Source organism: Elgaria multicarinata, chromosome 4, assembly GCF_023053635.1.
Source record: "Elgaria multicarinata webbii isolate HBS135686 ecotype San Diego chromosome 4, rElgMul1.1.pri, whole genome shotgun sequence".
Lineage (NCBI taxonomy): Eukaryota > Metazoa > Chordata > Lepidosauria > Squamata > Anguidae > Elgaria > Elgaria multicarinata.
The window spans coordinates 58,552,797-58,580,119 of record NC_086174.1 but is presented as its reverse complement, the minus strand read 5'-3'; the positions used below and the strand labels follow the sequence as shown (position 1 = coordinate 58,580,119).

At 40.0% G+C, this 27,323-nt stretch overlaps 1 protein-coding gene across 1 annotated transcript in view; it reads right to left on the bottom strand.

Moving 5' to 3' along the window:
• The window catches only part of LYST (lysosomal trafficking regulator), a 116,478-nt gene extending 89,562 nt beyond the window's left edge, over positions 1-26,916 (bottom strand). Inside the window, exons 1-6 of the mRNA XM_063124348.1 lie at positions 26,898-26,916; positions 9,794-9,992; positions 8,471-8,561; positions 5,252-7,343; positions 1,778-2,744; positions 940-1,101 (exon numbers count right to left, since the gene is read on the bottom strand). Of these exons, the coding sequence (XP_062980418.1) occupies positions 940-1,101; positions 1,778-2,744; positions 5,252-7,343; positions 8,471-8,561; positions 9,794-9,985 (3,504 nt within the window). The 5' untranslated portion in view covers positions 9,986-9,992; positions 26,898-26,916. The remainder of the gene's footprint in view (positions 1-939; positions 1,102-1,777; positions 2,745-5,251; positions 7,344-8,470; positions 8,562-9,793; positions 9,993-26,897) is intronic.
• Positions 26,917-27,323: the final 407 nt, after the last annotated feature.

Genomic DNA, 27,323 nt, shown 5'->3' with positions numbered 1-27,323 from the left:
AAAGAGTGGAGGTTTGCAGAAGGATCGCCCAGGTTGAAGCATCATCTTGGTGGGCTGAGCAGTGCCACCCTGTTTGGACAGGGGCATTGCTGAATGGTCAAAAGCTTCTGTCTGACAAGTAGTCTGGAAGAGGCCTATGCCTCCCTTTTTAAGCTGGTGCAAAGGGGAGGAGCCTTTGCTAGGAACTTCTGGTCTGCATTCCCAGAAAACCTCCCTGTTTGGACCCCTCATTGTCTGAGACTTGGGGGCACTCTGTACATACTCCCTCCTAAGTGGAAATTTGAATTATTAAGAACTTGCCATGAAAAGTATTATGAGGCTTTTCATAGATTTGAACTCATGTTTGCTGTGGATTGTGTATCTTTGTCGTCAGCTCCGTGTACCGGCAGACTGGGCTTGATCATCAACTGTTGAACTTTCTTTCCTTTGCCTAAACTCATGCGGCGAGGCATTGCCAGTGTGAAAGCACTGGCAGGGAACTCCACGGAACTTCCCTTGATCTTGTTTAAACCTAGACATATGATTAGAGGTTGGACTTGCTCTCTTTAGAATTTACTGCTTTGATTACCTGAGGGATCATGTCAGGAATCATCCCTCTCCCTTGTCCAGATTTGGAACCCATGTATGGGTTTGGAACTGTGGATATAGCAACAGGGAAACCACATTGACGGGGATCTTGTCATGGTAGTAATTTCTTGGAATTTCTTGGAGCCTATAGCTACTGACCATCAGCTATATGATTTCTGAAGTGTGTAACCATTAAGCTTTTGCCATGGGGTTTCCTACAATAAAGAAATCTCACTGATTTGGGTGTCCTATGTCAGTTTGCTAGAACATGTGCCTGCCTGAGGGACCGGGAAACCTGAAATAGCCTAACAACCACAAAGACTTCTGACAAACAGGCAAGGAACAGGAAACATGCATTTTTAGTCTGCATACCTTTTCTTTCTTCTCTTCAGAATGATCCAGATCAGCAAAATAAGTTCCCAGTGCAACTCGAAGCAAACAGTCAAATAAAGGCTTCACCAAGTCAGTTTCCATTATTCTAGATTTTGCAAGCTGGTCCCTCATTTCAAGTAATATGTCTTCCACACAAACATTCTACATTAAAGTACAAACAATTACGCTTACAGCATTTGAGAATGAAAATAGTCCTAAATGCAATTACAGTTTCTTCTCTATTTGCATTCCCAGCCCTCTCACAATTGCTGAAAGCAAGAACTAAAATGCAGTTGTGAACAGGTTTGTTTGCATGTTGTGCTCATCGTACAGGTTGCCATGACTATCTCTAGATAAGTCTATTTGTTTCTCTGTTGAGTTCACACCTAATATATATGGCTTGAACCCTGTAAAGCCCCATGGACTTGTTCTGAAGTTAGAAAACTCTATGATTGGCAACAACAAAAAACCAATTACAATATGCAAGCCTTGCGAAAGTGAGTACCAAGATATTACATTACAAACTAGGGGGAAATGGTGTGATGTGGCTAAGCTTCCATGCGGCTTATATTTAGGCTACTTTCATTAGATTCCCTCAGGTTGAACAATGTGCCTAGATCTCTTTGGAGATGAATTTCAGACCCTGGTTTTCTCCAGCCTCTAAAATGCTGTTATAATTATATTCCTGTAATTTTATTAAATGTGCTTTGAAGTTCAGTTTGCCGTGAAGAATGAAAGGTATTAGTTTAAAATACAAAACAGATTGTTCCCATCCATAAAACAGCTTTCCATCGACATTGTGGATGTAATTATTGCATGAGTGTTAATGGCACGTTACCTGGAGAAGAGATTCCATTTCTGTCTTCTGCTGGAAATTACTTGCACTATGTAAACAAATTGCTAGCAGAGCTTCCAAAAGTCTTATACCTTGGAGCGACCACTCATTTTCTTGCATTAAAGCTGTTTTTGATTCCGCAGTACCATCAGCTGAAGTTTGTTCTGTACTGGAATGTTCATGATAAAGCCATTCACATTGCTCTCCACTGTCATGATTTTCATCAAGACTATCACGGTCTGACTGGCTTCTCTCATTGCTCAGCACCAACTGTGAGGAGCCACTTTTGAAAAAAATCTCCTCCTCACCTTGTTCCTTTGCTCCTTTTATGGCAAGTTTCTGAATAATCATGGCTATTAATCTATGACATACTTCAAAGCCACCAAGCCTATGGAATTGTCTTTGGAAAACTGAGCTGCATAAATAGATCCAGCGACACATGGACCAAATGTCTGCTGCCCTGTGGATATGTTCCAAGGAAGGTAAAGACAGACTCTCAGGAGAGAGGCATGGCAGTCTATGGCTCAAAGGTTCACTAGCTGTACTATCATAACCCGAAGTATCTTCGGAATCATTAGCTGAATCTCGATCGGCATCTGCTTCCTTAGTGACACATAAAAAAGCAACACAGAGAAACATGTTTATCATGTTGACGTGAACATCTTGACTGACTGATTTCTTCTTCTTTGGATAAACTTCTTTGAGCCCAGCATAAAATTTGCTTAGGCTTTGAGGCACATCTGGAGCTTCTTGCTGCCTATGGACCAGAGCACTTAGGTCTAATGCAGACTTTTTTTGTTCACTGTCTAAGCCATCTAGATCTGGCATCAATTGGTCCATCTGCTGGTCTCCAAGGCAAAATATTAATGTTTCAAATACTTTCAAGGAATAACTTCGTACACAGTCCAAGTAATTTAGTTCAGTCATTTGATTTACTCCATTGCAACTTAAGAACAACTCTCGTATTATTCTGTGGAGAAAAGCAGATACTAAGTAGATAAAACAAGGGCAAAAATTTAGATAAAACAAGGACAAAAATTAATACACTATTTTTGGCATTATCTTTTAGCTACTCGGGTTACAATCCAACACAGAGTTAGGTGTGCCACTAAAACAATGTTTAAAATTGATTTTAAACAACAATAAACATACTTCTAAATTATCTCAGATGAACTAGATTGGCTTTTAACATTAATGTAAAATAAATCTACATTTGAACACAATGTTAAATTGATTATGTTGGCCATTCACTAAGCAAGATCGCACTGGCCCTGTTCAGACAACACGCTAAGCCATGGTGGTTAAGCATTTTGAGCTAAACATTATGGCTTAACATATCCTGTGAACAATGACCAATTAGCGTGACGTGTGAACCATTCCTAACCATGGTAGCTACATGACCACAGTATAAACAAGCTCAATAACCATTTGCTGCAAAAAGGTTAGTGGCCCAACCATGGCTTAGCATGTTGTCTAAAAAGGCCCAGTGTGTATTTTAATTAAAGCTCAAAAACTTTTCAAAATGTAATGTGTATGTTTAAGTATTGTAGAAAATAAAATATATATATATATAAAAAAAAACTTTTCAAAAGACTTCCTCATTTGCTTTTTCTATACAAGGTTAAAGCACCTGATGTTTTAGAATAGAATCTCTGCCAATTCCCACCCCTAGGATATATGTTATGCCCCTATGAAATTATAATCAGTTCCAAACTCTAGAAATGGATGGGTTCCGTATTGAAATAAAGCATTATTTCTGTGTAACAGTTAAAATTGACATTTATACTTTCACAACAATCTTGAAGGCTGCTTTGGTTTGTTGGCAGACTGTAGGCAGTTCAGGGTGTGATGGCTCATATCTGAGGACTTGAAACAGCTAGTTAAAACACCTTAAGCCAATGTTCTAGATTCTGGACATAATAAGGCATTGACACTGACCTAAAAAGTATAAAATACTTTGGGCCTTACATCACTTGCTTCCCTAAATCCTATCACAGCCATTTTTCCTATCATCAGCTGAGAATGCCAACTTCATTTATATCACCTGCATGCCAAGTCTTAGGATGATAGTATTCAGTTAGAGATTTTCAATGGCCTTCCCCTTCATTCAACAGGACACATCTATTTCATCTTCATGTATTTATACTCTGTTACCTTTTCCCCATTACTATCTGTCTCACAATGTTAGGTTAGGGCAAATTATAAATGAAACATTTGGAAATTAAATGCTTATAAACCTTATCTAAGCACATTTAAATCTCAATGATTTCAGTGAGAGAATAAAGTAACTTTCATGGTAAAATCAATGGGTCAAGTGCTTAGCTTTACTGAATAGCCATTGTTACTAAACAATTAAAGGGAAAATAAAAAACAAACACAACTGGAAAAGAGGAAGTAAGTAATGAAGAGAGAAGGGGCTTTCACAACAGAATTAAAAGCACAAGAGAACTACGATTGTTTAGGGTTTTGACAAACAGCAAACACTTCCTTACGTATAGACCAAATAGAAATACAGTAAAAAGTGATTAGCCACTAGCATATGGTTCCAAATAGACTTCATCTGCATATAGTATGCTTATTTTGTTAGAAAGGCTGCAGGAACACATAAGAACATAGAACGCTGATTTATCCTGACTTAGAACTTTGATCCACGTTAGCTCAGTATTGTCAATACTGACTGGCAGCAGCCATGAAGGGTTTGATACATGAGTCTTTTCCAGCCCTACGATGCCGGGGATTCAAGTTGGGCCCTATTTGTCCTTCTTGACTTTTCAAAGCCCAGCACTTGTAATCAATCAATGGTTACATTTCTAATCTTTATGTGTTATATGTAACAAAACAAAATTAAATAAAATGTATGAAAAATGGAATTAGAGATATGATATGAGATGCAATAACTACATTATATTATATGCTCTCATTAAAATACTACATATGAGCTGTTATACTGTGTTTGAGTTGGATCCAGCCCTGCTCCTTGTGCGAGTGGAAAGTGCTTCCACACATGCACACACCGTGGAGAAGATTCTTCTATCAGCTCATCATACCTCAGAGAGTGCCACCCAGATAGGCCCCTTAACCATCTGGAAGTCTGTACGGCCCCTTTTTGGAAGGCACAGGGGCTGCCAGAAGGGAATAGATGAAAAGCAGGAGAAGACTTGTGGAAGTCTGGATCCAACCTCAGGTGAACAGACATCTTCCAACACTGGGCACATTATAGAAACCAAATCAGTATTCGCACAGTCCTGCATCAGTGAAACCTCTGTTTACTTTCGTGGGAACATACAAAACTCCACTCCAGACCTATTAAAGAGTGGAGTTTGTTTAGCAGCAGTAGCTGATGAATTTGCTCATACCTATTAGTACGTTTAATATCTATGAATGTTCGTCCCAACTCCCCGACTTTCAGTACACCAGAGGGGTGGAGAAGTGTACAATCACTTCTTTGTCACACAACAATGAAGAAAATGAACAAACCTGGATTTAAACAGTGCAGGTAGAGTCTGTAGATAGATCTGAAGCACTTCCTGAGGCAAACATCTTTTATGGCAGCTGCCTGTCTGACTGAAAGTTGTAGTAACACCTAGTTGTTGGGAATGATGAGCCAATTCAACACCTCTTTGGAGCACTGGGCTGAATATGTAATTGTACAGTTTCCACTGAATGACTTCATTGCCTTTCTGGATCAAATTGCAAACATGACTAGCTATCTGCATGCAGCGCAGTTTGTCATCTTCTTCAAAAACAAGGCTCTGGTATGCCTCCAAGGCGTCCCACTTCAGCAACATATCTTCAGATTCTCTACTGGGCAAAATTCCTTGAAAGCGATAGGAAGTTGAAGAACTTGGTGCAGAAACAACGTCAGCAGTGTCTCCGTGTAGCACATCATCTAGTTCAGCAAGCTGGTCACAGTCAATGGTACAAATGTTGCAGGAGGCCTGTGTCAGTTTCTGAGAAACCTGAGCTCCTCCAAGTTGGTCCAAAATAAACTTATTAAGGACGCTTAATATATGTGGCTGGAAGTTTTTTAATACTTGCAATTTGAAAGAATGAAGTAAGGGGATAATTACGGACTTGGGGTCCATGCAACAACATATGCCCACATTATTGACACCAGATAAGATCTGAAAACATGTGCTGCCAAGAGAGAGTTGTTCCAGCAACCTCAGACACTGGTGAGCACAAACAGCAATACAGCAACAGCGGTCAGGATAATGAACCTCCCCATCTGCCACTTCCTCAAATGGGCTCTTTGAGACTTGGTTTTTAAAAGCAGAAACTGGCAGCCCTGAGAGGTCTCTGTGGTGATGCATGAAGTGGGAATACTCGCATCGCCTGTGTCGTTTTCTTGTACACACAGACTGATGAAGTTGTTCTGACTTCACTTTTTTGATAGTGCTGATTATTTTCATGATGCTATTGATGAGGGCTTTTAGATAGTCCAACGCCTCTGCATTTACCTCAGTGTCCCTCGCAACCAGCTGTTCCATCTGAAGTACTGTGGTTTCAAACAGTTTGAATCCCTGGTGTTGTATGAATTCATGAACCAGGTCCATTGCTTGACTAAAATAAATTGGATTGGAGGCTGCACTCTGAAGGCAGCAGATCAGGATTTGCAGAACTCCATCTATAAACTCTGGCAAGAGAAGTGCTCTGTGGCGGTATCTTGAAAAGGCAATGTCATCCTGAATTGCCTTCTGGAAAGCTCCCTGCTGTCTTGAAGCAAGAAGACCATATGGTTTTTCCAGCAAACATTTAGCTTTTAAAGCTGCTTTAAGTAAATCAATAAGATTTTTTCTCAAATTTCCAGGCATGGTATCAGCATTGTTAACATCCATAGCCATAAGATGCAACACTGTCCTAAAGAGCATCCTCTGAACCAGAGCAACTGATTCTTCTGTCCAGCTTGAGGAAACTACTTCATTTTCAGCAGCAACGTTTGCACTGTAACAGTCTCCAAGTTTTGACAAGAGCTCAGTTAGTGTGGATACCACATTTGCTGCCAAGGCAGACTTCTGATTCAACGCAATGTCAAACTTGCACACTTTTTCTAGCAATGACATTAAGACATGACACAAGTCAAAGGGAGAGTTATCTAAGCAGCTGACAGATGAAGAAGCTGGCTCTTCTGAAGCCGGAGAACCAATTTCTTGAACTGGAATGATCTGTTTGGAGTCATCTACATTCTCTCTACTGGGATTACAACTCTGGACCTCTTCAGTGTCTAGAAAGGTAGATTTACCTACAACATATTGTTCCTTAGGAGGGTTTGTTAGAAAAGGTTGTAGGAGTTGTGGCCTCCTGTGCTTCATCATTATGGTAGTCTTCTCATCTGAATTGCCTTCTGAATCAGAGGTGGACAGCTGAGATTTCCTTGCATCCCTTACAGAATAGCGATGGGTAGTTTTGCGCTGACGTCGACTTTTCCACGAAGAATTTGATTTTACAGACGCCTGAGTGGACAGATAAGAATTTTCTTCTATATTTTGTTTTTCCTGAGTAGATTTGAGAGAACTTGAAGTTGTCTCTTTGGTCAAGCATATATCAACTGAGAAGGGTAGATTAAAATCTATTGGAAGACAGAAATTACAGTTAGATAATTTCGGACCATGTAAAGGTCTCACAGCCAGCTCAGACATGATTCAGGAATTAATACATGCAGCGAGATATGGTATCCTGTATGTGTTCAATCCAAGGATGGACAGATTGTGCAGAATCAGTTTTTTTCCAATTTCCCAAATTTGCACAAATTCATATTTAGGCATATTTAGACATGCAAAAATGCACAGTCCCAGAAATGAGCAAATTCCCCCAGATGAACATTTTCATGTTTTAGCCTATGGGGGAAATATGAGAGCAAGCCTCAGGCTCATATGGCCTCCCGCATCACACAAGGGACCCTTAATGTGAACTGAGGCCCACACAGATGAGCAGGTCCTAGTTGTATTTTGTGCACATAGAATCTTCAGGTGCTGCAAGTATCAACGACACTACGCATTATGTGACAAAGAAGCAATGGTTGAGGCCCATTTCTGAAGACACAAAGGACAACAGTAGCTCTGATCTGTCTCTTGCTTTATGAAAAACACACAATTTCCTGGGTAGGCAGAAAGCAGAATTAAAGAGAAACATGACAGTCCTTATATTAGCAAAGCCAGAGATTAATTTTAGGTAGTGCACTAAGTTAAAAAGTCAATTGAAGCCAAACTGTGGAGTATTTTCTAGTTTGGGGCATAATTTCAACTCATAACAATTCATAATGCTAGCTGCAGCACTGTAAAAACTTGACCAATGGAACAGGCAAGCCCATGGAGACTAAAATTTGATACCAAACTCTTACATTTTGAAGAGTTTGGTGAAAATCCCAGCTTTCCCACAGACCAACTGCTACAAGCTCTCTGCAGTTCATGAACAGTGCTAATGGGACCCACTGCGAGCACAATAGGAAACTAGTGGTTAATGAAGTAACTAGAAACAAGGGGAAATGCTAGTTTCCAGAACAGGGTATGCCAACGAGCTCACAAAAGGGAGATCTGCTGACCTGTTGCATTCTGGAAACCAGCGTTTCCACTTGTTTCTAGGGTTGTTTTAGGTGTTGCGCTAATGATTGATTCCACAGGCACAATAGATGGAGTGGCAATATCAGTGCACAATCGCAATATCAGATACTGCCTTCAATATGTAAAGAACACCTACCTATTGCCTTTTCTTCTTGTACAGGTATTTTCCATACTAGTGGCAGAAGTGACAGGAGGAGAGTAAGAAGATCTTCCCGACAGGTCAACTCCTATTTGGGAAACAAAGGTTTGTTTATATTCCATTTTGGGGGAAAGTTAGAGATCATCATCTGCCACAGATTTCAAATATTGCTTCTCACAGGAGTAAATGCGTACACATATTTGCTCTTTAGCATACTATGTGTCCGTGACTATAAAGAGCAATGAAATGAATGCTGCTGTTTCACTGTTCTTCTTTACAGTATTCACATGAATATATATGCATGAAATCTCACTGAAATGAACTGGAATAAAACCTAACATAGTAAGAGCAATCCTGATAGAAATAAGAGTGTCTTACATAGATCTGCCCTACAGGGAGGTTCACATCATACTACTTTATTGGGAGAAAACAGCTTTCATTACTAGTACAGTGAGCTAGCAGGGGGCAGTCTTGGCTCTTATTTTATACTGGCATAATGAAGAACGTTCTTAATGAAGCCCATAACAGCACCAACTAGCTGATAAGAACTGTGGGATCAGGGATGCACTTAGCGTACACCTCCTGCCCACCCAGCCTAACATTTAAGCACAGAATGAAAGGGGTATCCAGACTTAGTCCAAGTAACCTCTTCTATCCAGCTGAAGTTGATGGACCTCAATCACTTTTTGGAACCATAAGGCTCTTCACGGTCTAGCTCCTGCCTATCTCTCCTCTCTCATCTCACACTATCGCCCCGCTCGTGCTCTCCGCTCCTCTGATGCCATGCTTCTCGCCTGCCCAAGGACCTCCACTTCCCTTACTCGGCTTCGTCCTTTTTCTTCTGCTGCCCCTTACGCCTGGAACGCTCTTCCAGAACACTTGAGAACTACAAACTCAATCACTGCTTTTAAAACTCAGCTAAAAACTTTTCTTTTCCCTATAGCCTTCAAATATTGAGTTTGTTCTGACTCTATACTGTTAGCTTCACCCTACCCGGTGCCTGTTTACACTTCCCTCTGCCTGTTTGCATTCTCCTTCCCTCTTTATTGTTTACTACAACTTATTAGATTGTAAGCCTATGCGGCAGGGTCTTGCTATTTACTGTGTTATCTGTACAGCACCATGTACATTGATGGTGCTATATAAATAAATAAATAATAATAATAATAATAATAATAATAATAATAATAATAATAATAGAGACTATGCTGCCTTCCATAGCACTCACAGCCTTCTGGATCTGAAACAAATTCTGATACATAGTTCTATGCAAAAGCCAAATCTATTACACTTTGACATTTATGAAAAATAAAATATTACCTGATCAATTATGGAATTAAGTTTAGTAAGCAAAACAAATCCATGACCTTGGACAAGATATTGTCCAAGTGCTGCTATGTGCGTTTTCTCCTCTTCCTCCTCCCTGGCTTCCACCCTTTGGTCCACCGCATTGCAAAGTTGGCTGACATCTGACAAAAATTCACGTGCTAGTGAGTTACTAGCACTGCTCATGTCTGAGCTATTGAAAGAAAGAAAGAAAGAAAGAAAGAAAGAAAGAAAGAAAGAAAGAAAGTTAAAGAACTAACCTACTTTCAAGACTTCACATTGAATTTCCAAAGAACTAAGGAAGATTGACTGAAAGTGTTTGCAGTTTATCAACGTAATACATAGAACGTGTTAATATAGTATAATATAATGTTCATGACAAAATATACAAAAGTATAATTTTCATTAGAAAAGATGGAAGCTTCTATGGATTCCACTGCTAGAAGAATGTGTTGTTCCACACTCTCATTAGAACGTCAGTATGTTGGGAAAAGGCATATAAGAAATCATCTTATATGTCATCACTGCTACCAATATTTAATAATAATAGTTTAAAAACTATTATTGGGCAACACACTGGTATGGGTATAATTAACATTTCCCCCCCAAAATTGGGAACTTTTACAATATGACATAATTTCTCCAAAAAAATGGGAGGAGTACTCTTCCCAAGGTTTCAGATCTTTTCAAGATTTGATTCATTGATTTCTAGTCAATGGACAATTGTAAGATTTTGAAACACTATTAACAGAATTGGATAAGATATATCCTATTGTAGTTTCAACTGAACAGAATGTGAAAGGAAAAATACAAAAAATAAAATGTAAGATGGATCCATTGTTGCCAAAGCATTTCAGAGCAGATATGAAAATATTTTATTTCAAAATTAAGCACAATATAATTTTCACTAATATACATAAAAAACATTTCAAAGTTTTATATAATTGGCATCTGACTCCCAGTTAGGAAGACATTATAGAAATTTGTCTGGTAATTCTTATCACTTATCAAATGCAAATGAAATCCATATTAAGTTGGAATGTGACAAAGTTAAAAGTTTTTGGAAGGAGATGGCAATTATAACAAAGCAAATAGTATCAACAGTCCCATTAAACTCATTTTTTAACTGTGATATAAGAGATTGTTCAAATAAAATATTGGAAGGTGGAGGAAAGACCAAAGGTAATAAAATAACTAAGAGCGTAATCCTAACGGACTGATAGTTGATAGACAGAGAGCTTCAATCTTGGAGCCCTCTGTCCATCCAAAGCCCTGCCAGCAACAGCCAGGCAGGGCAGGAAGATGGAGGCTTTTAAAGCCTCTTGCTCCTCTGTTGTTGTTGTTTGTGTTTTTAACTAGATGAGCCTCTCATCCCGTCTAGCTGACTTACCAGGCAGTGGGCACGGATGGCAACGGAGAGGCTCTTGGTTCCAGCTGATCAGGCTTTTCCTCCCCCTTCTCACCTACTGGAATGCCCCCCTTTTACCTTCACGAATCCTTCCAAGGACTTTGTTGTGCCCTCGGTAGAGAAGCCGCTGCAGTGTTTTCTGCAGCAGCTGCTAGCACTGGAGGGCAGAAAAAATTACACTCAGATTTCCACCCCCAAGGTCATAACTGTGTCTGTACTCTTTGATGGGGGGAATCCACACAATCCTATGGCTCCTCAGAAGCCATCTGGGAAGCCATAGGACTGCTCTGTAAATGCTATATGGGATGTCCTTTATAAGGCCAAGTGAACACATATGACAAGAAAACAAGAGAAAGGTCTATAAATGCAAAATTGATGAAAATTCAAATTTTGAGCTTCTGTTATGTTTCAAAATATTCCACTGAAACGACTAGATTAGCAATGATATTGATAACATAACTAATAATAATAATAGGCAGCTAAGATGTGACCTTAAACTCCTATAAGAATACAAGACTATTTTTATTACTAATTTTAACTTAACAGAAACCCCAGGTTTACTTCAAATGTATGAGAGAAACAACATAAATATATTTGCTGGTTATAAGGCCACACAAATCATGCAATATCACTGGATGGTTTGTGGGGTTTTTTTTTAGTTACAGTTAACAATTTACTACTGCTAAACATGCACAGTATGGAAACAATAGGCTGTCTTGTTCTCTGGATTCTTCAGACAATGTGATCTTGTATTGATATACTTGTTGTATTATCTTATCTGTAATACATACAATATTAAAGACTCACCAGAGATTACACTTCCTCTGTCATTGATAGTATTTTATGAAGTGTTAAATAGGTCTATTTTAGTACTTCCCCTGATAAATGGCCTGTAAAACAAGACAAATCCAGAAGTCAAAATAAAATGCATAGTCAACGCCTAATAAACCTATGTGCTAGAGAGCAATCCTATGGCCCCTAGACAATCCTTTGGCCCTGGGTAGCCATGGATCACCTCCTTCACGCCCATAGACAGAGCTATGAGTACAGAGGAGGAGATCCAATCACAAATCTGCCCTCCCACACCCCTCCCCCTCCCAGCCACTGTATAAAGTTTCTCCTATGAGGTTGGTCGTAGGAGAAATTGGAGAGGGAGAAAAGGGAGCATGCTGGTGAGCAGGGAGGGGAGGAGAATGGAGAAGCCCGGATACACAATATCCTCCCCGCACCATCCGCCAAAAGGCAAGTCAGCTAGGCAGGCTCTGAGACCAGTCTAGCTGCTTGTTGTACTTTGAAAGAAAGCAAAATTGCCTCTTGTCCTCCTCTGACCCTGCCGGGCTCCTGCTGGGAAGGCATAGGATAGTTGGTGGGCTCCAAATCCGGAGCCTTCTCTTTATTGGGAATGCAACCCATAAAGCTGTGCTCTGCATTTCATTTTTAGGCATCCTTTAGCATAAAAGCCAGTGCACATGCAATTAATCCCTAAAAATCTCAATAGGCTGGCAAGTAATGTATTTTCTTCTACTACTCCCATCTCAATCCATACACAGAAGTAAACAGAGACGACAAGGGAGCAGCACTAAATAAAGGAGACCCGCATTCAAAGCTAGCAGATAGAAAGGTCATCAGAAGTCAATACAATGTTTTAAAAAGTGATCTCAGCAACCCAAGATTCATGTATATTCACGCTTAAATTTTCTGCATAAATTATTAGTAAAAACTATGAGGAAGCCTCATCTTATTTGCTATAAAAAAGCCTCAAGTCCCAGTAATATAATAATAAAATATAATAAAAAATGCCAGACCTAATTTGTAAAGGATTCGGTCCCATGACTCAAGTTCAAACTACCCTTTCTTCTAGGAAAAGTTGCTTCAAAAGGGGAAATTTGGAAGCAGGGAGGCGAAAGGTTCTCAATCTCGACCATTCAACACCGCCCCCAAGACATATTTCCTCCCAGTCCCTTCCCTTGTAGGATTCTAGACACATGATAGCAAAATGTTCAAGTGTGCAGCTGAAGCCTTAATTCCATAAATACAACAGCTTCATGAGACAATTAAAGAGATTGTTTAGATTGATCCAGTTTATTGAGAACAATGTTTGATAGCCTTGTTTAACTAATTCTAAGGCTGTTAGTATACCGCCTCCCCCCCCCCCCCGGATCATCCCTGGATTCCCGGGAGCAGGCAGGGACGATCTCTCCATTTTCCTGGGATAACTCTTGGGTGTAGAAAGGGTCGAACCTGAGTTAGTTCATTCTCAACCACAGTCTTCTGGGACATTCCCTGTTTAGTAAACAAAAACAACCTCGAGCTTCGATTCTCCTCCCCTCTTATGCATAGAGAAAACATAACCCCCAAAGTTCCCCATGGCTCATTGTCAGTTATGTAAGTCAGGTAAATTATGGTTTAGATCAATGTTCCTCTGGACCCTTTTCTTGGTGCCCATCATGGTGCCCTTTTCTTTTTTAACAAAAATAAACACATATTCTTACCGGCAGCTAGAATGAGAAATAGATTTCTGCTGGTAATGAAAACTGTTTAACGGGTTGAGATAAAGACAGAGGCAGAGTCTTTTAGGCAGGTTACTTGTCATTTGCCATAATTTCCGTGGCAGCTATTTTGTAGTGGTGCCCAGGAGTTTTGCAAATTGCCAAATGGAACCACACCCCAATAGGGGTGACAGACAAATGTATCCTAAGCCTTACCCATTTTTCTGGTATATGGCTTGGGATGTAATCCACCCAAAATCAAGCACTTTTATGATCATTCAGCAACAACAGGGGAGTTAGACAAATGCTTAACTCTCCCCTGTTAAAGCCAATAGGACTAGAATTTGTTTAACTTTATAGCATTGCATGTGTTTGATTTTGGGCTGAAAACTGAACATTAGAATCACAATACAATGAAAAGTCACTGTTGCTTTAATTTTACTTGAATTTAGTCTAATAATATTCTAATACTGGTTTGCATTGCGGAATTATCCTGTTCACCTTTCAGTATTAGAGGAAAACTGCCTCTTCCCATGAAGGAATTATTAACTCTGATTCCAATTATTATTATTATTATTATTTATCCAATCCTAAATAATTACACATTACAATATATTCACTTCAACTACAAGTCTAAGAGAATAATGAAACACCAGCCCGAGAAATATTTATTATATTGGAAAAAACAACAAGAAAATTTAACCTGAAAGATCAGTATCAAATGGAAAGATAAACCTTTGTTATATTAAGCAATTCTATTTTGAGCTAAGAAACAACAGTGGAAAACTCTGTTCAAGTTTGCCCAGTAACTTGCTTCTATCCTGTCGGATATTTCATTTTTGTTTATTACATTGATTTGAGGATGGGGCTGGATCAAGGGATAATAAAGCAGAAAGGAGCAACATAGGAAAGAAAAAAATGGAGACCAAAATCATCCAATGGCCAACTTCTTATGTTCTCACACTTGTCCTCACAAACTGTTACAGCTACTGGTTTTAAGAAAGAACCTATATGAAATATTTTAAAGGCATTCCATTTATAGGTTAAAATATATGCAAAATGTATGGTGTATGCAAAATGTATGGTGTAACAAACAAATGCAAATCTTGATTGTAAGAATAAAAACAATACAACTAAATATAGAATTAAATTAACATGATTTAATGGCCAGATTTGCACCATTGTTTAGGAAATATATGAAGTGGTATTAATGGGAGCACAGGACGCAAACGACGTTGTAAGAGGGACCCGCGAAAATCCATGAATGCCCAGCAATGAATGTACAATAAACACTCGTCTAATAATGCCCTAGAAATGGTCCCTTCATATCTTACTACAGCAGCATGGGTCCTACTTTTCCCCAGCTTCTTCCACACATTACTATAATTACATGAGAAGTGTGAAAACATGTGCATGGAAGAAATAACATGGATTCTTCCTACACAATAATCACTAACTTGGGAGAGAGGGACAAGTTTATTAGTTTATTCCTTCAACTAATGTGTTATAAATAATGACTTTTTATTTATAGAAGAAGAATGTGTCAAAAACATCTAAACATATTTTATACAAGCCAGGGAAACAAAGTACTACTAATTTAGTCAACAAATACTAATTGGAATTGTCCAAATCTCAGATTGAAATTGCATTTAAGATTTAAAAGTAATTCTGTTACCCATGATCTGTTGTCGGGTTAAACTCTGGGTTGTGTAACCCCTAAACAACCCAGAGTTCTGGGTTTGGACATCATCATAACAACCCAGAAAAAGGCCATGGCCCTAGCGCATGGTCTGAAAGTATACAGGTCTGAGTGTGGCCAGTGCTTGGAGGTGAGACCACCTGGGAACCGCATGTAGCCACCTCCAGTTCCATGATGGAAGAAAGGTGAGGTATAAGTGTAATAACTAAAAGAAAAAGGGACAAACAGACAGGAGGCAGCATACTTGCTTGATGCCACTCAGCCATAACAATTCCTGGGTGAAACGACTTAGGAATTATCATGACACATGAACCAGAAACCCATACATCCACTAACTAAGACTTTCTTTAAGTCAGGTGACTACCCTATCCTATTCCAGCTTCCCACACACAGACTCCTCTACACTGAACAACGTCTCTGGATTGCCACTCCAATACTGAATCTAGTTGTGCTTGCTCCCTACATTCCAACAAGGACTTCTCATGATACATCTCTTCCAAAGATCTCTTTCAATGCAGGCCCCAATTCTTAAATGAGCATCTCCACATGCTCAGAGTACTATTGTTGGCACTGGACTATTTAAGTGACAGATTTTCTCAGCCAAATAGTATCACACAAAATGGAAAAATGCTAATATGGATTTAATTTTACAATATAATAATATACCATTTTCCTTGCCATTCTTCTCTCCCAGCAACTCTACAGCTGTACCACTAAATTAATAGAGAGGAACAGGGCAAGTTTTGAAATCCACACATGCAAAATTTTAGAAGGATCCCTTCTTTTTACTAAATGTATTACAATCCTCACAAACAAGAAAGCAAGGCTGAGGATTTTTGTATGCAATGACTGCCACGACACAGGCTCTGGACGACAGACCCGGCCATGGCCACTCCCTGCTCAAGCCAAGCACCACCGCGTGATACGCCTGAGGCAAGGGATAAAAAACCACCTTCCTCCAAACTATGTGGAGAAAGGGGTTAAATGGAGAAGGATTTCAATATATAAAATAAAACACTGTGAGTTATATGTGCTGAGGTGAATTATTGTCAGAGTGGGTGCTAAATGTGTAAACCTTAGATGATAAATGCCAAACAGACACGTGGGGATTTTTATGGTAGTTAAAAACAAAATAATTAAAATTTTATTTTTAAAAGTTCACAAGTTTTGTTTCAAATAAAACATTTAAAAACCTTTTTGAAACCTTTCATCCAATCCTTTCACTCATTCACATACGCACTTTCCTTTTTCTCACACAATCAATCTTGAACTTTCTTTATTATCAGTATTGATTAATATACATCAACTACGTGCACACCACACTCCAAAGACACCACTCTCTACACTGACCCTCAAATTTCCCAGAACTTAAGTACCCTAAACACAGAGAGCACTAAAGACTCTAAGAGTACTTAACAAGTCCCCCACAATCCCCTCAGTCCTTCCCTTATATATCACTCCTCCCTCCTCCCAAGACATTCTAACTCCGCCCACTCAGGCCAACATTCTAAAACCCACAGACTTACAAACTGCAGACATACATTTGGGAACTGACTTGTGGGGAGTAACGCCACAATGACAGATCAGCAATTCTGTCCAAAATAAACAGATCAAGGTAATTATGTTTAGCAAATGAGCCTGAGTGCCACACGACATTTTCACAAGGTATGCAAAATGGATGTATGAAAGATGATGAAAGTTGAGCAGGATGTCCCATTAATTTGGGTCACTATGTCTGCTATGTCTAAGTGTTTTGCAATCTGAAGAGTACATTGTAATTTTAAAAAAATCTAGGAAATCATAAGGACTTGCCTACCTCCTGGCAGATCACAATACCATGTAAAACCAATACCACATTAAAGAGACAACAGGAAATAGAATAGACATGTAGACAGGGGAGATATGGTGGACATTGTTTACTTGGACTTCGAAAAGGCTTTTAATAAAGTCCCTCACCAAGACTCCGGAGCAAACTTAGCAGCCATGGAATAAGGGGAGAGGTCCTCTTATGGATCAGCAACTGGTTAAAGAACAAAAAGCAGAGAGAAGGAATAAATGGTAAATTCTCCCAAAGGAGGGAAATAAATAGTGGGGTCTACCAGGATCTGTATTGGAAGCAATTCTTTACAACTTGTTTGTAAATGGAATTAGGAGTGAGCAGTGAAATTGCCAAGTCTGCCGATGTCACCAATTTATTTAAGGTGGTTAAAACAAAAAGGGATTGTGAAGAGCTTCAAAAGGATCTCTCCAAGCTGGGAAAGCAGACATCCAAATGGCAGATGCAGTTCAATGTAAGCAAGTGCAAATAGATGCACGTTGGGGGTGAAAATACCAACTTCAGCTACAACCTGATGGGATCTGAGCTGGCGATGACTAACCGAGAAAGAGATCTTGGGGTTGTGGTGAACAACTTGACGAAAACGTCCACCAAATGTGTGGCCACTGCAAAATAGGCAAACTCCATGTTGGCATTATTAGAAAAGGAATTGAGAGAAAAACCACCCGCCAGTATCATACTGCCCTTATACAAAGCTATGGTGTGACCACACTTAGAACACTGTGTAGAATTTGTCACCACACTTAAAAAAGGATTTTGTTGAGCTGGAAAAAGTGCAGAAAAGGACAACTAAAGTTCTCAAGGGGCTGGACAATCTCCCCTATGAGGGAAGGTTACAACAGCTGGGATTATTCAGTTGGGGCGGGGGGAAAGTAGGCTAAGGGGACATGATAGAGGTGTACAAAATTATGCATGGTGTGGAGAATTTCGATAGGGAGACATTTTTCCTTCTCCCATAATAATAGAACCTGGGGTCATTCCATGAAGCTGATTGGTGGGAGATGCAGGGCAGATAAAGGGAAGTATTTCTTCACACAGGACATAGTAGACTCTGGAATTAACTACTACAAGATGTGGTGATGGCCACCAATTTGGATGGCTTTAAAAGGGGGTTGGAAAAATTCCTGGAAGAGAAGACTATCAATGGCTACTAGTCCTGATGGCTTATGTGCTACATCCAGTATCCAAGGCAGTAAACCTATATACAGTAGTTGTTGGAGAACATGGGCGGTGGGAGTGTGCTGTTGCACCATGTCCTACTTGTGGTTCCCTGGTCGATAGCTGGTTGGCCACTGTATGAACAGAGTGCTGGACTAGATGGACCCTTGGCCTGATCCAGCAGAGCTATTCTTATGTACTAAGGCAGTACTAAGGAGCACTAGGAAAATAGGGAGTCAGTACTAATTTAGTTCCCTGAAATATGCCCATTCATTTGCCAGAGGCTGCATGTGGTAATAAAAGGAGGTAAGTGACTATAACTAGCTTCTGAATCAACATCTAATGAGCAGAACATACCTTTCAGAATTTAACCCACATTATAGGATGCTAGTGCAAGAACAATAAAGGGAAAATATGTCCTATCTGTGTTTCCCCGTAGCAGCCCCCACAAGCTGCTTTTAAACTAAGAACAAGATAGTTGGGGTTCAATGGAATAACTGCTTTTAAGCAGTTTCACCAAATGAATCCATTCAGTACACAGATTGTATCTTCCTCTTCTACAGAAAAGTGGAATGCCTTGCTGACCCCATGCACACAATTCAAGTTGAACCTAAGGGGCTACCCATTATTATTTTTAAAAGCTTCCTTGCCATATCCCACTGTAAGAAGAGTGTGAAACCCTTCGCACACTCACATATTAGCAACTGCTAATCTTCTCAAGGACTCAGATATCCAAAGTTTACCTGTCTGTACTTCCTGTTCATTTCAGTACAAGAACCCCCAAATGATCCCACTAAACCCCACACACATTCCAACACATGCAGCAACCCTGTGTGCATGAATAACTCCAAGCAACCAACCGAACATGCATGGCTGGTTATAACCAGACGCTGCTATCACCCAAGGGTCACAGTGTGAGTTTTTGAATGGGTATAGGAATTGAGGACATCAGGCAAAACAAAACCACAGCTCCAGTGGGATGTTTAGTAAATACCTTTAACCCATTGGCATTCATTTTGTATGCTAAGAAACAGTTACGCAGTATAAACTTCTCTGAGGCTATCTTCGCTGCACTAACATATTGCTGATTTTTTTCAAGGAAGCTATAAATGTGAACCGCCCAGAGAGTTCCAGCTATTGGGCGGTATAGAAATGTAATAAATAAATAAATAAATAAATAAATGTTTGTGTTTATTTGTTAATAGTAAAGGGATTCTTCAGCTGGCTTTGCTTGACTTACTGTCATTTTTAAATATGATAGATACAGAATCTGGCTCTCACAGGTATTTAAATAGCTAGCTTACCCTCAATTGGCTATTACCCTCAATTAGACTACCCTATAGTAACCTCTCTAATACAAGGTCCAACCCTTTCTGAAGTCAAGCTTTCCTTTTGTATATCACATCTAAATCAAAGCCAAATTAGGAACCTTCAGCCACATAGGTCATTCATTCATTCGTGCAACATAGATCATTGCATAGAAAGGAAGGTGAAAAGCTAAGCAAAGAGCCATTTATTTCTACTTTTGGGATACCTTGTGGAAAGATGTTAGATGAAACACATTCAGCTACAAAAAGCCAAAGTTTGCTGCATGCATTAGAAACAAAATTTATTTCTTACAGAGGACAGGTATTACCCCACACAGTTCAATCCAAGGATAGGTTGGTTCAGGACATTGTGCACCTAGGACAGAATCCAGGAATTATTTGTCAAACTCTGCAAGTCCCAAAAGCAGAAAGAAAGAAAGAAAGAAAGAAAGAAAGAACTCCCTGGATCAAGTCAGGGGAAGTTAGGACAATTCTACTCTCATCTTGCATTATCACACAAAAATGATATTGGAGGGCATGTAGGGTTTTATGATAATGAAGTACCTTTGACTTAGCATCACAGAAAATAGTTCCACTGGAAAAAGTTATGCAGAAGGGGGAAGTCTACAAATTTCTTTCTTATTAAGATAATCCATTATTTAAGCCAAAAAAGTTTGTAAAGTATTCTCTAATGAATCTGAGGGTTCTTTGCAAGCTTACCAGGGGTCCCTTGATGAGAAGATCAGTAATGGCAGACAGACGTCCCTGGAAAGCAGCTTAGTCATTAATACCAAATTTTCTCTGCAATTCTGTACTCTAAGTCAAACATTCAGTTTACACAGAATAGGCCCCATGCGCCTAGCTAGCATCCCACAAGAAATGAGAATGGAGCAAGTTCAAAGCACTATGAAGAGGTTCTATGGCCAAAATGCAGGGTTTCTTTGACAGACCACTCCATGTGAAAGAAAAAAGGTTCCTTGGAGGCAGAAAATCTGCAAAACAACTGCTGTACATCATACACAAGCCATAAAGTACTTTCCACCTTCCCAAGAGAATAAAATCAGTCTGACTTCTATATGCTTGTACTTTTGATGTATAGAGGTGATACTGGCACTTTAGTAAGCAGACACCTTGAGAAAGAAGAGGGCCTACTCCAGAGTACATTCACTGGCAATAGAAATCTGAAATGAAAGTTAACACTGTGGATGGAAAAAACTGGAGGTGGCTTAGCAGCTAAAATATAAACAAACTACCAGTATCAAACATCATACAGCTTATACATCCAAACTTATTCTAAATGAATTTCATATAAGGATAAAAAGTGTCCTAGCTTCTGGGTATTCCATGATTTAAAGTAGGAGGTGGGGGAGAATAACCACATTCAATAAGCTTCTCTATCTTCTGAAACATTTCAAAAAGGAATCCATAAAGCAATATTACTTTCTCCCCAAAGTCTTCCAGGGAAGAAGTATAACAAAATGAAAGTTTCGATCAAAGAAAACTATAACGTTTCTTGGAGCATCTTGCCAGCAGCAGCCTTTCAAATAAGTTTCAGCAGACCTCTGATATAATTTGGCATTATGCTATTTGAAAAAAGTCAGATGTTGAGCCAGCTACGCCTATATCGCATAGGTCAAAAACATTACTTTAGGCTCCATCAGGATACCAACAGCACACTAAAAATGGACCACAAAGCAAAATTACCCAGTGTAATTCTTACAGTCTTCCAGCTCTTCTTGTTTTAAGAGCTTTCACACAAACAGAACACCTGTTTTATTAGGAGGAATTATATTTATTTCAAGATGTTTCATGAAGTGAGCTTTCAGAAAACAGTAGTGTGTGCACTCAATTAAACAGAGTAATGATAAATAAAAGCTAGGCAATAAGACATTACAGTACTGTTGTCATTTCTCTTATATTACATACAGAGAAAGAGCCCTTAAGGATGCAATACATCAATCCTAAGAGGCACATGACAACCCCTTCAGATTTAACTATATTATCCCCAACATCACTTAACTCTTGATGGTATAAAGGCAGCTGAAATGGTTCTAATAACAAGGGTGAAATGAAAATTTTTGAATCATATCTATTGGTTCTCATACATCACTAAGACAGACTTTGTTGCAAGTGATAGTACTTGTACACTGCTTAGGACACAAGAAAAAGTGTCAAGCAAAATGTCCAAATTGTATCTAAAAAGTGCTGAGAATTGTTTTCTGGTGCTCTTTTCAGTAATATAAGAGATGCTGTAAGTCAGTTACAGTGGATTAAAACTGCATGTGACTAAACCTAGGTTTGCTATCAAAGCAGAGGAGTGGGAATTTGGTTTTTTTAGGACAAAAGTTGTGCATGAGAGGGATATTGAACCCTTGCTGAAGCCTCTCCTCAAGACATTTTTCTGCCAGCCAGGCTCACTTCCAGCATCAGTATCTACTGGGGTGACATCAGGAAAGAGACTTTGGGGAGGGAGTGCTCTCCTGGCCTCCAGTTAAGCATCTACCCATGTGCCCTGTTGAGACACACAGACACTCTTATATGAAATTGCAGCAAATCCAGGTTTGCACAAAAGGGCCTAATGTGCAGGTTGAGTCCCTGTGGTACAACTCATGCTAAAAGTCCCAGTTTAATTTGTGGCATCTCCAGTTAAAGGATTTCCAATAGCAGAGGTGAAAACGGTCTCTGTGTGAGGTTCTAGAGCAGGAGTAGGCAAGCTAGTGCCTCAGGGCACCAATGCACCTGCAGACACCTTTCTTGGTGCTCACCAAGGTGCCCTACCCTCCCATTTTTTTCTTTTTTAAAAAAACAATTCCAAGTAGCTGGATTGCTGTGAAATAGGTTTCTGTTGGTGCTTATAATTGTGGACTCAAAAGAGCTGTTTGCCTTATACTCAGTCTTTGGGGCAGGTTACTTGTGCTTTGCCATACCTCCCATAGCAGCCATTTTGTCATAGCGTCTAGGAGAGTTCCTCAAATTTCCAGAAGTGCCCATAGCCACAAAAGATTGTCTATCCCTTCTCTGGAGAGCTGCTGCCAGTCAAGGTAGCACTACTGGACTAGATAGACCAATGCCCTCACTCGCATCAGTTTCAAGTTCATAAGTGATGATTTCTTCATTCACAGCAACACTACATGAATTGATTATATTTACTAGTCTTGGACATTGCACCTCTATATGGACAAGCTAGAAACACATTTAATTGAGGTATGCAAATCTGTAGAACAAACAGCCATTTACTGGATTTGCACAACACACTCACCCGGTTGTTTTTGAACCGTGGTTTGTTTGTTGAACCCAGGATATTTTCTGCAAGGTGGCTTGTTAAACATGCAGTGTAGCATGGTTAACAACAACAAACCATGGCTTCTCAAGGTGCTTTGTTTGAGAAAGGTAAGCCATACTGCATGGTTAACAAGCTACCCTGCAGAAAATGTCCTGAGTTCAGACAACATACTAACCCATGGTTCAACAAACAAACCATGGTTTAACAACATGCCACACTCAAACACTGAGTGTGAGTAAGCGTGTTGCGTGAACAGCCCTGCTAGCTAGAGAAGGAAAAGTCTGTATGCCAACACCATGTAAATTGCAAGTCACAATTCTCATATACATAAAAATAACGGAATTTTTGGACTTCAGTATAAAATTATGTCACAATACAGTCATGCTATCACTGCTGTATTAGACTCAGAGTTGGTCAATATGAAATTGGACAGGCAAACAATTTGGGGCCGTGTCTGCTTTCAAAAAGTTGCAAACAGATTTTTGTTTCTTCATTCTTTCATGTTTAGAGCAAATAAACTGGATTTAAGCCTATGCGGCAGGGTCTTGCTATTTACTGTTTTACTCTGTACAGCATCATGTACATTGATGGTGCTATATAAATAAATAAATAATAATAATAATAATAATAATAAAAAGAAGTCTACAGATGTTACTAGTCGCAACACATTTTTGGTATCCCACCAATACATTGCCACAAATGATTAATATGATAATCAATTATCTGGAAGAATCAACTTATTTTTTTACTGCCTTTTCTGCCTGGTTAATGTGTTTCTCACTAGCCACAAGTGATGAAGTGAGTAATTATTTTGCTTTCATATCCTTATGTATTCAAGTCATCTAGTTCTTTTAAGGGCAAATTAGGAGTCTGCCTAGAGTAAACAAACTATCTAAAGTTTCATCTAAACACTTGTGAGGTGTGTGTGTGTTTTATTCTTTCAAAAGCAGGAGTTACATTTTATCTTTCATTGCAAATAACAAAGGTATTTGACTTGGAACAATAGCTTTTTCCCAATTAAATATCTTTTTCTAGCATTTGATGCATTGTGCGAGTACTTCAACATGTTTTATTCTTGGTGGGGAGAAGTGGGGAGTAAGAGATGTGCCTCTATTACTAGGCATAAGAATAACAAAATGATGCATATGGATAGTGAATTTATATACATTAAGTAAAACAATTTTTAATTTACATTTTATGTTAAATTCATACTGCATTCAAGTGGAATGTAGGAATGTTATACATCCAAACTCAACCTATATTCCACATTAGAATCTGGATTCAAGGTTCATAGATTTATATAGACTAGGATGTAATGGAAATTCCTGAGGTTAGTTTGAGGTAGTCTTTAAGCTGGTTGTCCACAGATCTCCACTCAGGTTTCCACACAAACAGAAGGGCAGAGACAACGAGAAACCCTAACTTCAAATTAATACCAGAAGAAGATCAATGAAGATTTTTGATAGCAAACATTAGCACTTTTTTCTTTTTCAGCTGTGGTTGTCTGCAGTACATTTTCAATGATGTAAAATCTTCACCTTCCTCATGTCACTGAAAAGTCACATGTGTCGAGTAGAACTATAAAGTAGAACTCATTAGGTAAAGATGACAAGTAACAGGGCCTTCATATTTAACAAAGCCACTTCATCTTTTTAAAAATCTAGTTAAAGATATTTAACAAGAACTGTTCTGTGGAAAGCTGCCAATGTGATTTAAGTACTAGAGTAAGAGCCTTTGGGCAGGGACCTGTATTCTTTTATAGATATGCAGACCTTAGTGGCTCTAGGGTGCTTTTACAAATAATAAATGGCAATTGCGTCTCTAGAAAAGATAACATATAATAGGTGCAGAACTATGCCCTTTAAGTGTGTTTGTTCAATGGACAGATTGCAATTTGCCATACTACACTGAAGAAAATTAAACACCAGGGCTTGGATAAGAGATGCGTTATCAGTGTGAATGATCTCAAATTATTGGATGTGTTTTTCATACAGCAGCAGATATTATCAAGATGACAATATGCCTTGAATATTTTAAATTCTTGTTAAAAACAAACATTTAAGAGACAACATAATACAGGCTCTAATCCCAATCAGCAACAGAGCTCACTGGATAGCCTTGCACAAGTTACTATCTCTCAACTTAGTCTACCTGAGAGTTGTGGTAAGAAGATGAACCCAGATACACAAAAGTGGAAAAACTGACACAAAACAGAATGCACTAGGATATTCTACTACTGCAACTTTTGTAAGACTAAGGCACCATAGATTTCATTCTAAATGTTGTTGCTTTTTTTAAAAAAAAATACACATCTTTATAATGTTAAATAAATAATGAAATGTGTACCATGGATCACCATTTTCCCAGACCATATCACCCTGGGGCTGCAATCCTAAACGTAGTTACACAAAAGAAAGACCTATCACACTATGAATGACAAAAAGAAACAGAGCTCCTTCTGCATAAAAGCAGCAAAAGCCCCTCCATGCCCTGTCTCAGCTTGGTCCTTTTGCACTTGAATCAAGTTTGGATCTGAAAAGACAGCCTGCACTTTTTCCAATTAGAATATTGTGAGAGCCTGGCATTGGTACTGAGGGGCACCTCTGTAATGTTGAAGGTTATTTGCTTTCCTCTGGGACCCTAAACTGAGTCAGCCCTAATCCTTCCCATTTCCTTTTTGCCAAGAACCAGAGTAAGCTCTCCCAGCTTGAACCATAGTATTTCTTAACCTGCTGGGACTCAAGTTTGCTGTAACATGGAGGATAACGAAATTGACAGTGGCAGGGGCAATCAAGAACAATATGAGGAAGTTGTCCAAGGCAGCTCAGGAAAAGAGAAAACACAGATGCATTTCATTAAGGCTTCCAGCAATGCTTGTTTATCCTCTGCTATAATGAACTCCTCTCCTTCACTTGGCAACTGCATTCTGCTGCTGTGTTGATGAGACTCATGACCAATGTTATAATGCATTGTTTCCCCTCTGCACACAACTTGAGGTATTGCTATGGCTAATTACTCTCACTGCCTGCCTTCCACCCTCCTGCAGCCTGTCTGATGCTCAGAGCTAGACGCAGGGGAGTTGATTTGAGCCTAGAGTATCAACCTCCTGGCAAGTACTGTTTTCATCAAAGCTAGTAATGTCAGAGATGATAATGCAGAGCGAGCGGTGAACACATTATGAAAGGCAGGCAGGGGGGGAAGGAAGGGGGGCACGGACAGAAACCCATTTATGACTATGCAACACCAATGAGAATAGGATATGGGGAGAGGATGCGGGGGGGGGGGGAAATCTCTAGTGAGTATGCAAATTTGCTCTTCCTCTCTTACAAAAAAGAAAGTTACCCGCTGCCCGCAAGGTTGCCAAATCACACCACCACCAGGAACAACGCAGAGCAATGAAATCAACTGTCTGAAACAACCATTTAAAGTAATAAAATAAAATAAAATAATAATAATAATAAAATAATAATATTGGAATATCCATCACACTGGGCAGGAGTTTAAGAGGAGGGAAAGAAATCCTATCAGATGAGCAGCATCTGACAGCCTTGCTCTCCAATCTCTTACCTCACCACAGTCACTTAGCAGTGGCAATAGTGAACCGGCACAATGGAAGAGGGGGAGAAAGGGCCACAGCCATTCCCTACCACCACCACCCCGGTGTCCCTGCAAGGCGAACCACTGGAAAGGATGAGGGGAAGGACTGTCGAGAGGTGCATGTAAAAGGCTGTCGGGGCAAACAACTGATAGTGCAACATCGGAGGAGGAGGGGGGGGAGTTTGGCGTGCAGCGTGGCAGAGCAGCCTCCCCCCCACCTCTGCGTGTGTGGCAGCCCGCAACTCTGCTACGTGCACCCGCTTTCCTCCTCTTTAGGCCCCGCACAGCCACGGCGACTCCACTTCCTTCGCGTCGCTTACCTGCTCCTGCCGCCCGCGCCCAGCCGCCTCGCCCAGCCCGGCCTTCCGCCAGCCCCGCTCTTACCCCTTTGACAGCGACAGCGGCGCCCAACTCCTGCTGCTGCCCATAGCACGCAGGAGTCCTGCCTCCTCAAGCCCTCCCTTCTCCACTTCCAGTCACCAAGGAAACAGAGGAGCCCGCCCCCTCCAGCAGTTGCAACATAGGCATCCAAATCACGCACTAGGCCGCGCAGGCTCGCTCCCCGCGCCCCCTCTTGCGGTCACGTGCGCCTCAAAGACCAATGGAAATGGCAGACCGGAGCTTTGAGGGAAGGGAAACCTCTTTCTTATGCGGTAGCCGGAGAGAGCTGCGAGCTGTCATCTACTGCTGCCCTCCTTCTCGTTACTCCGCCCTGGCTTTCCCGCCCTAGCGTTATTACGTACTCG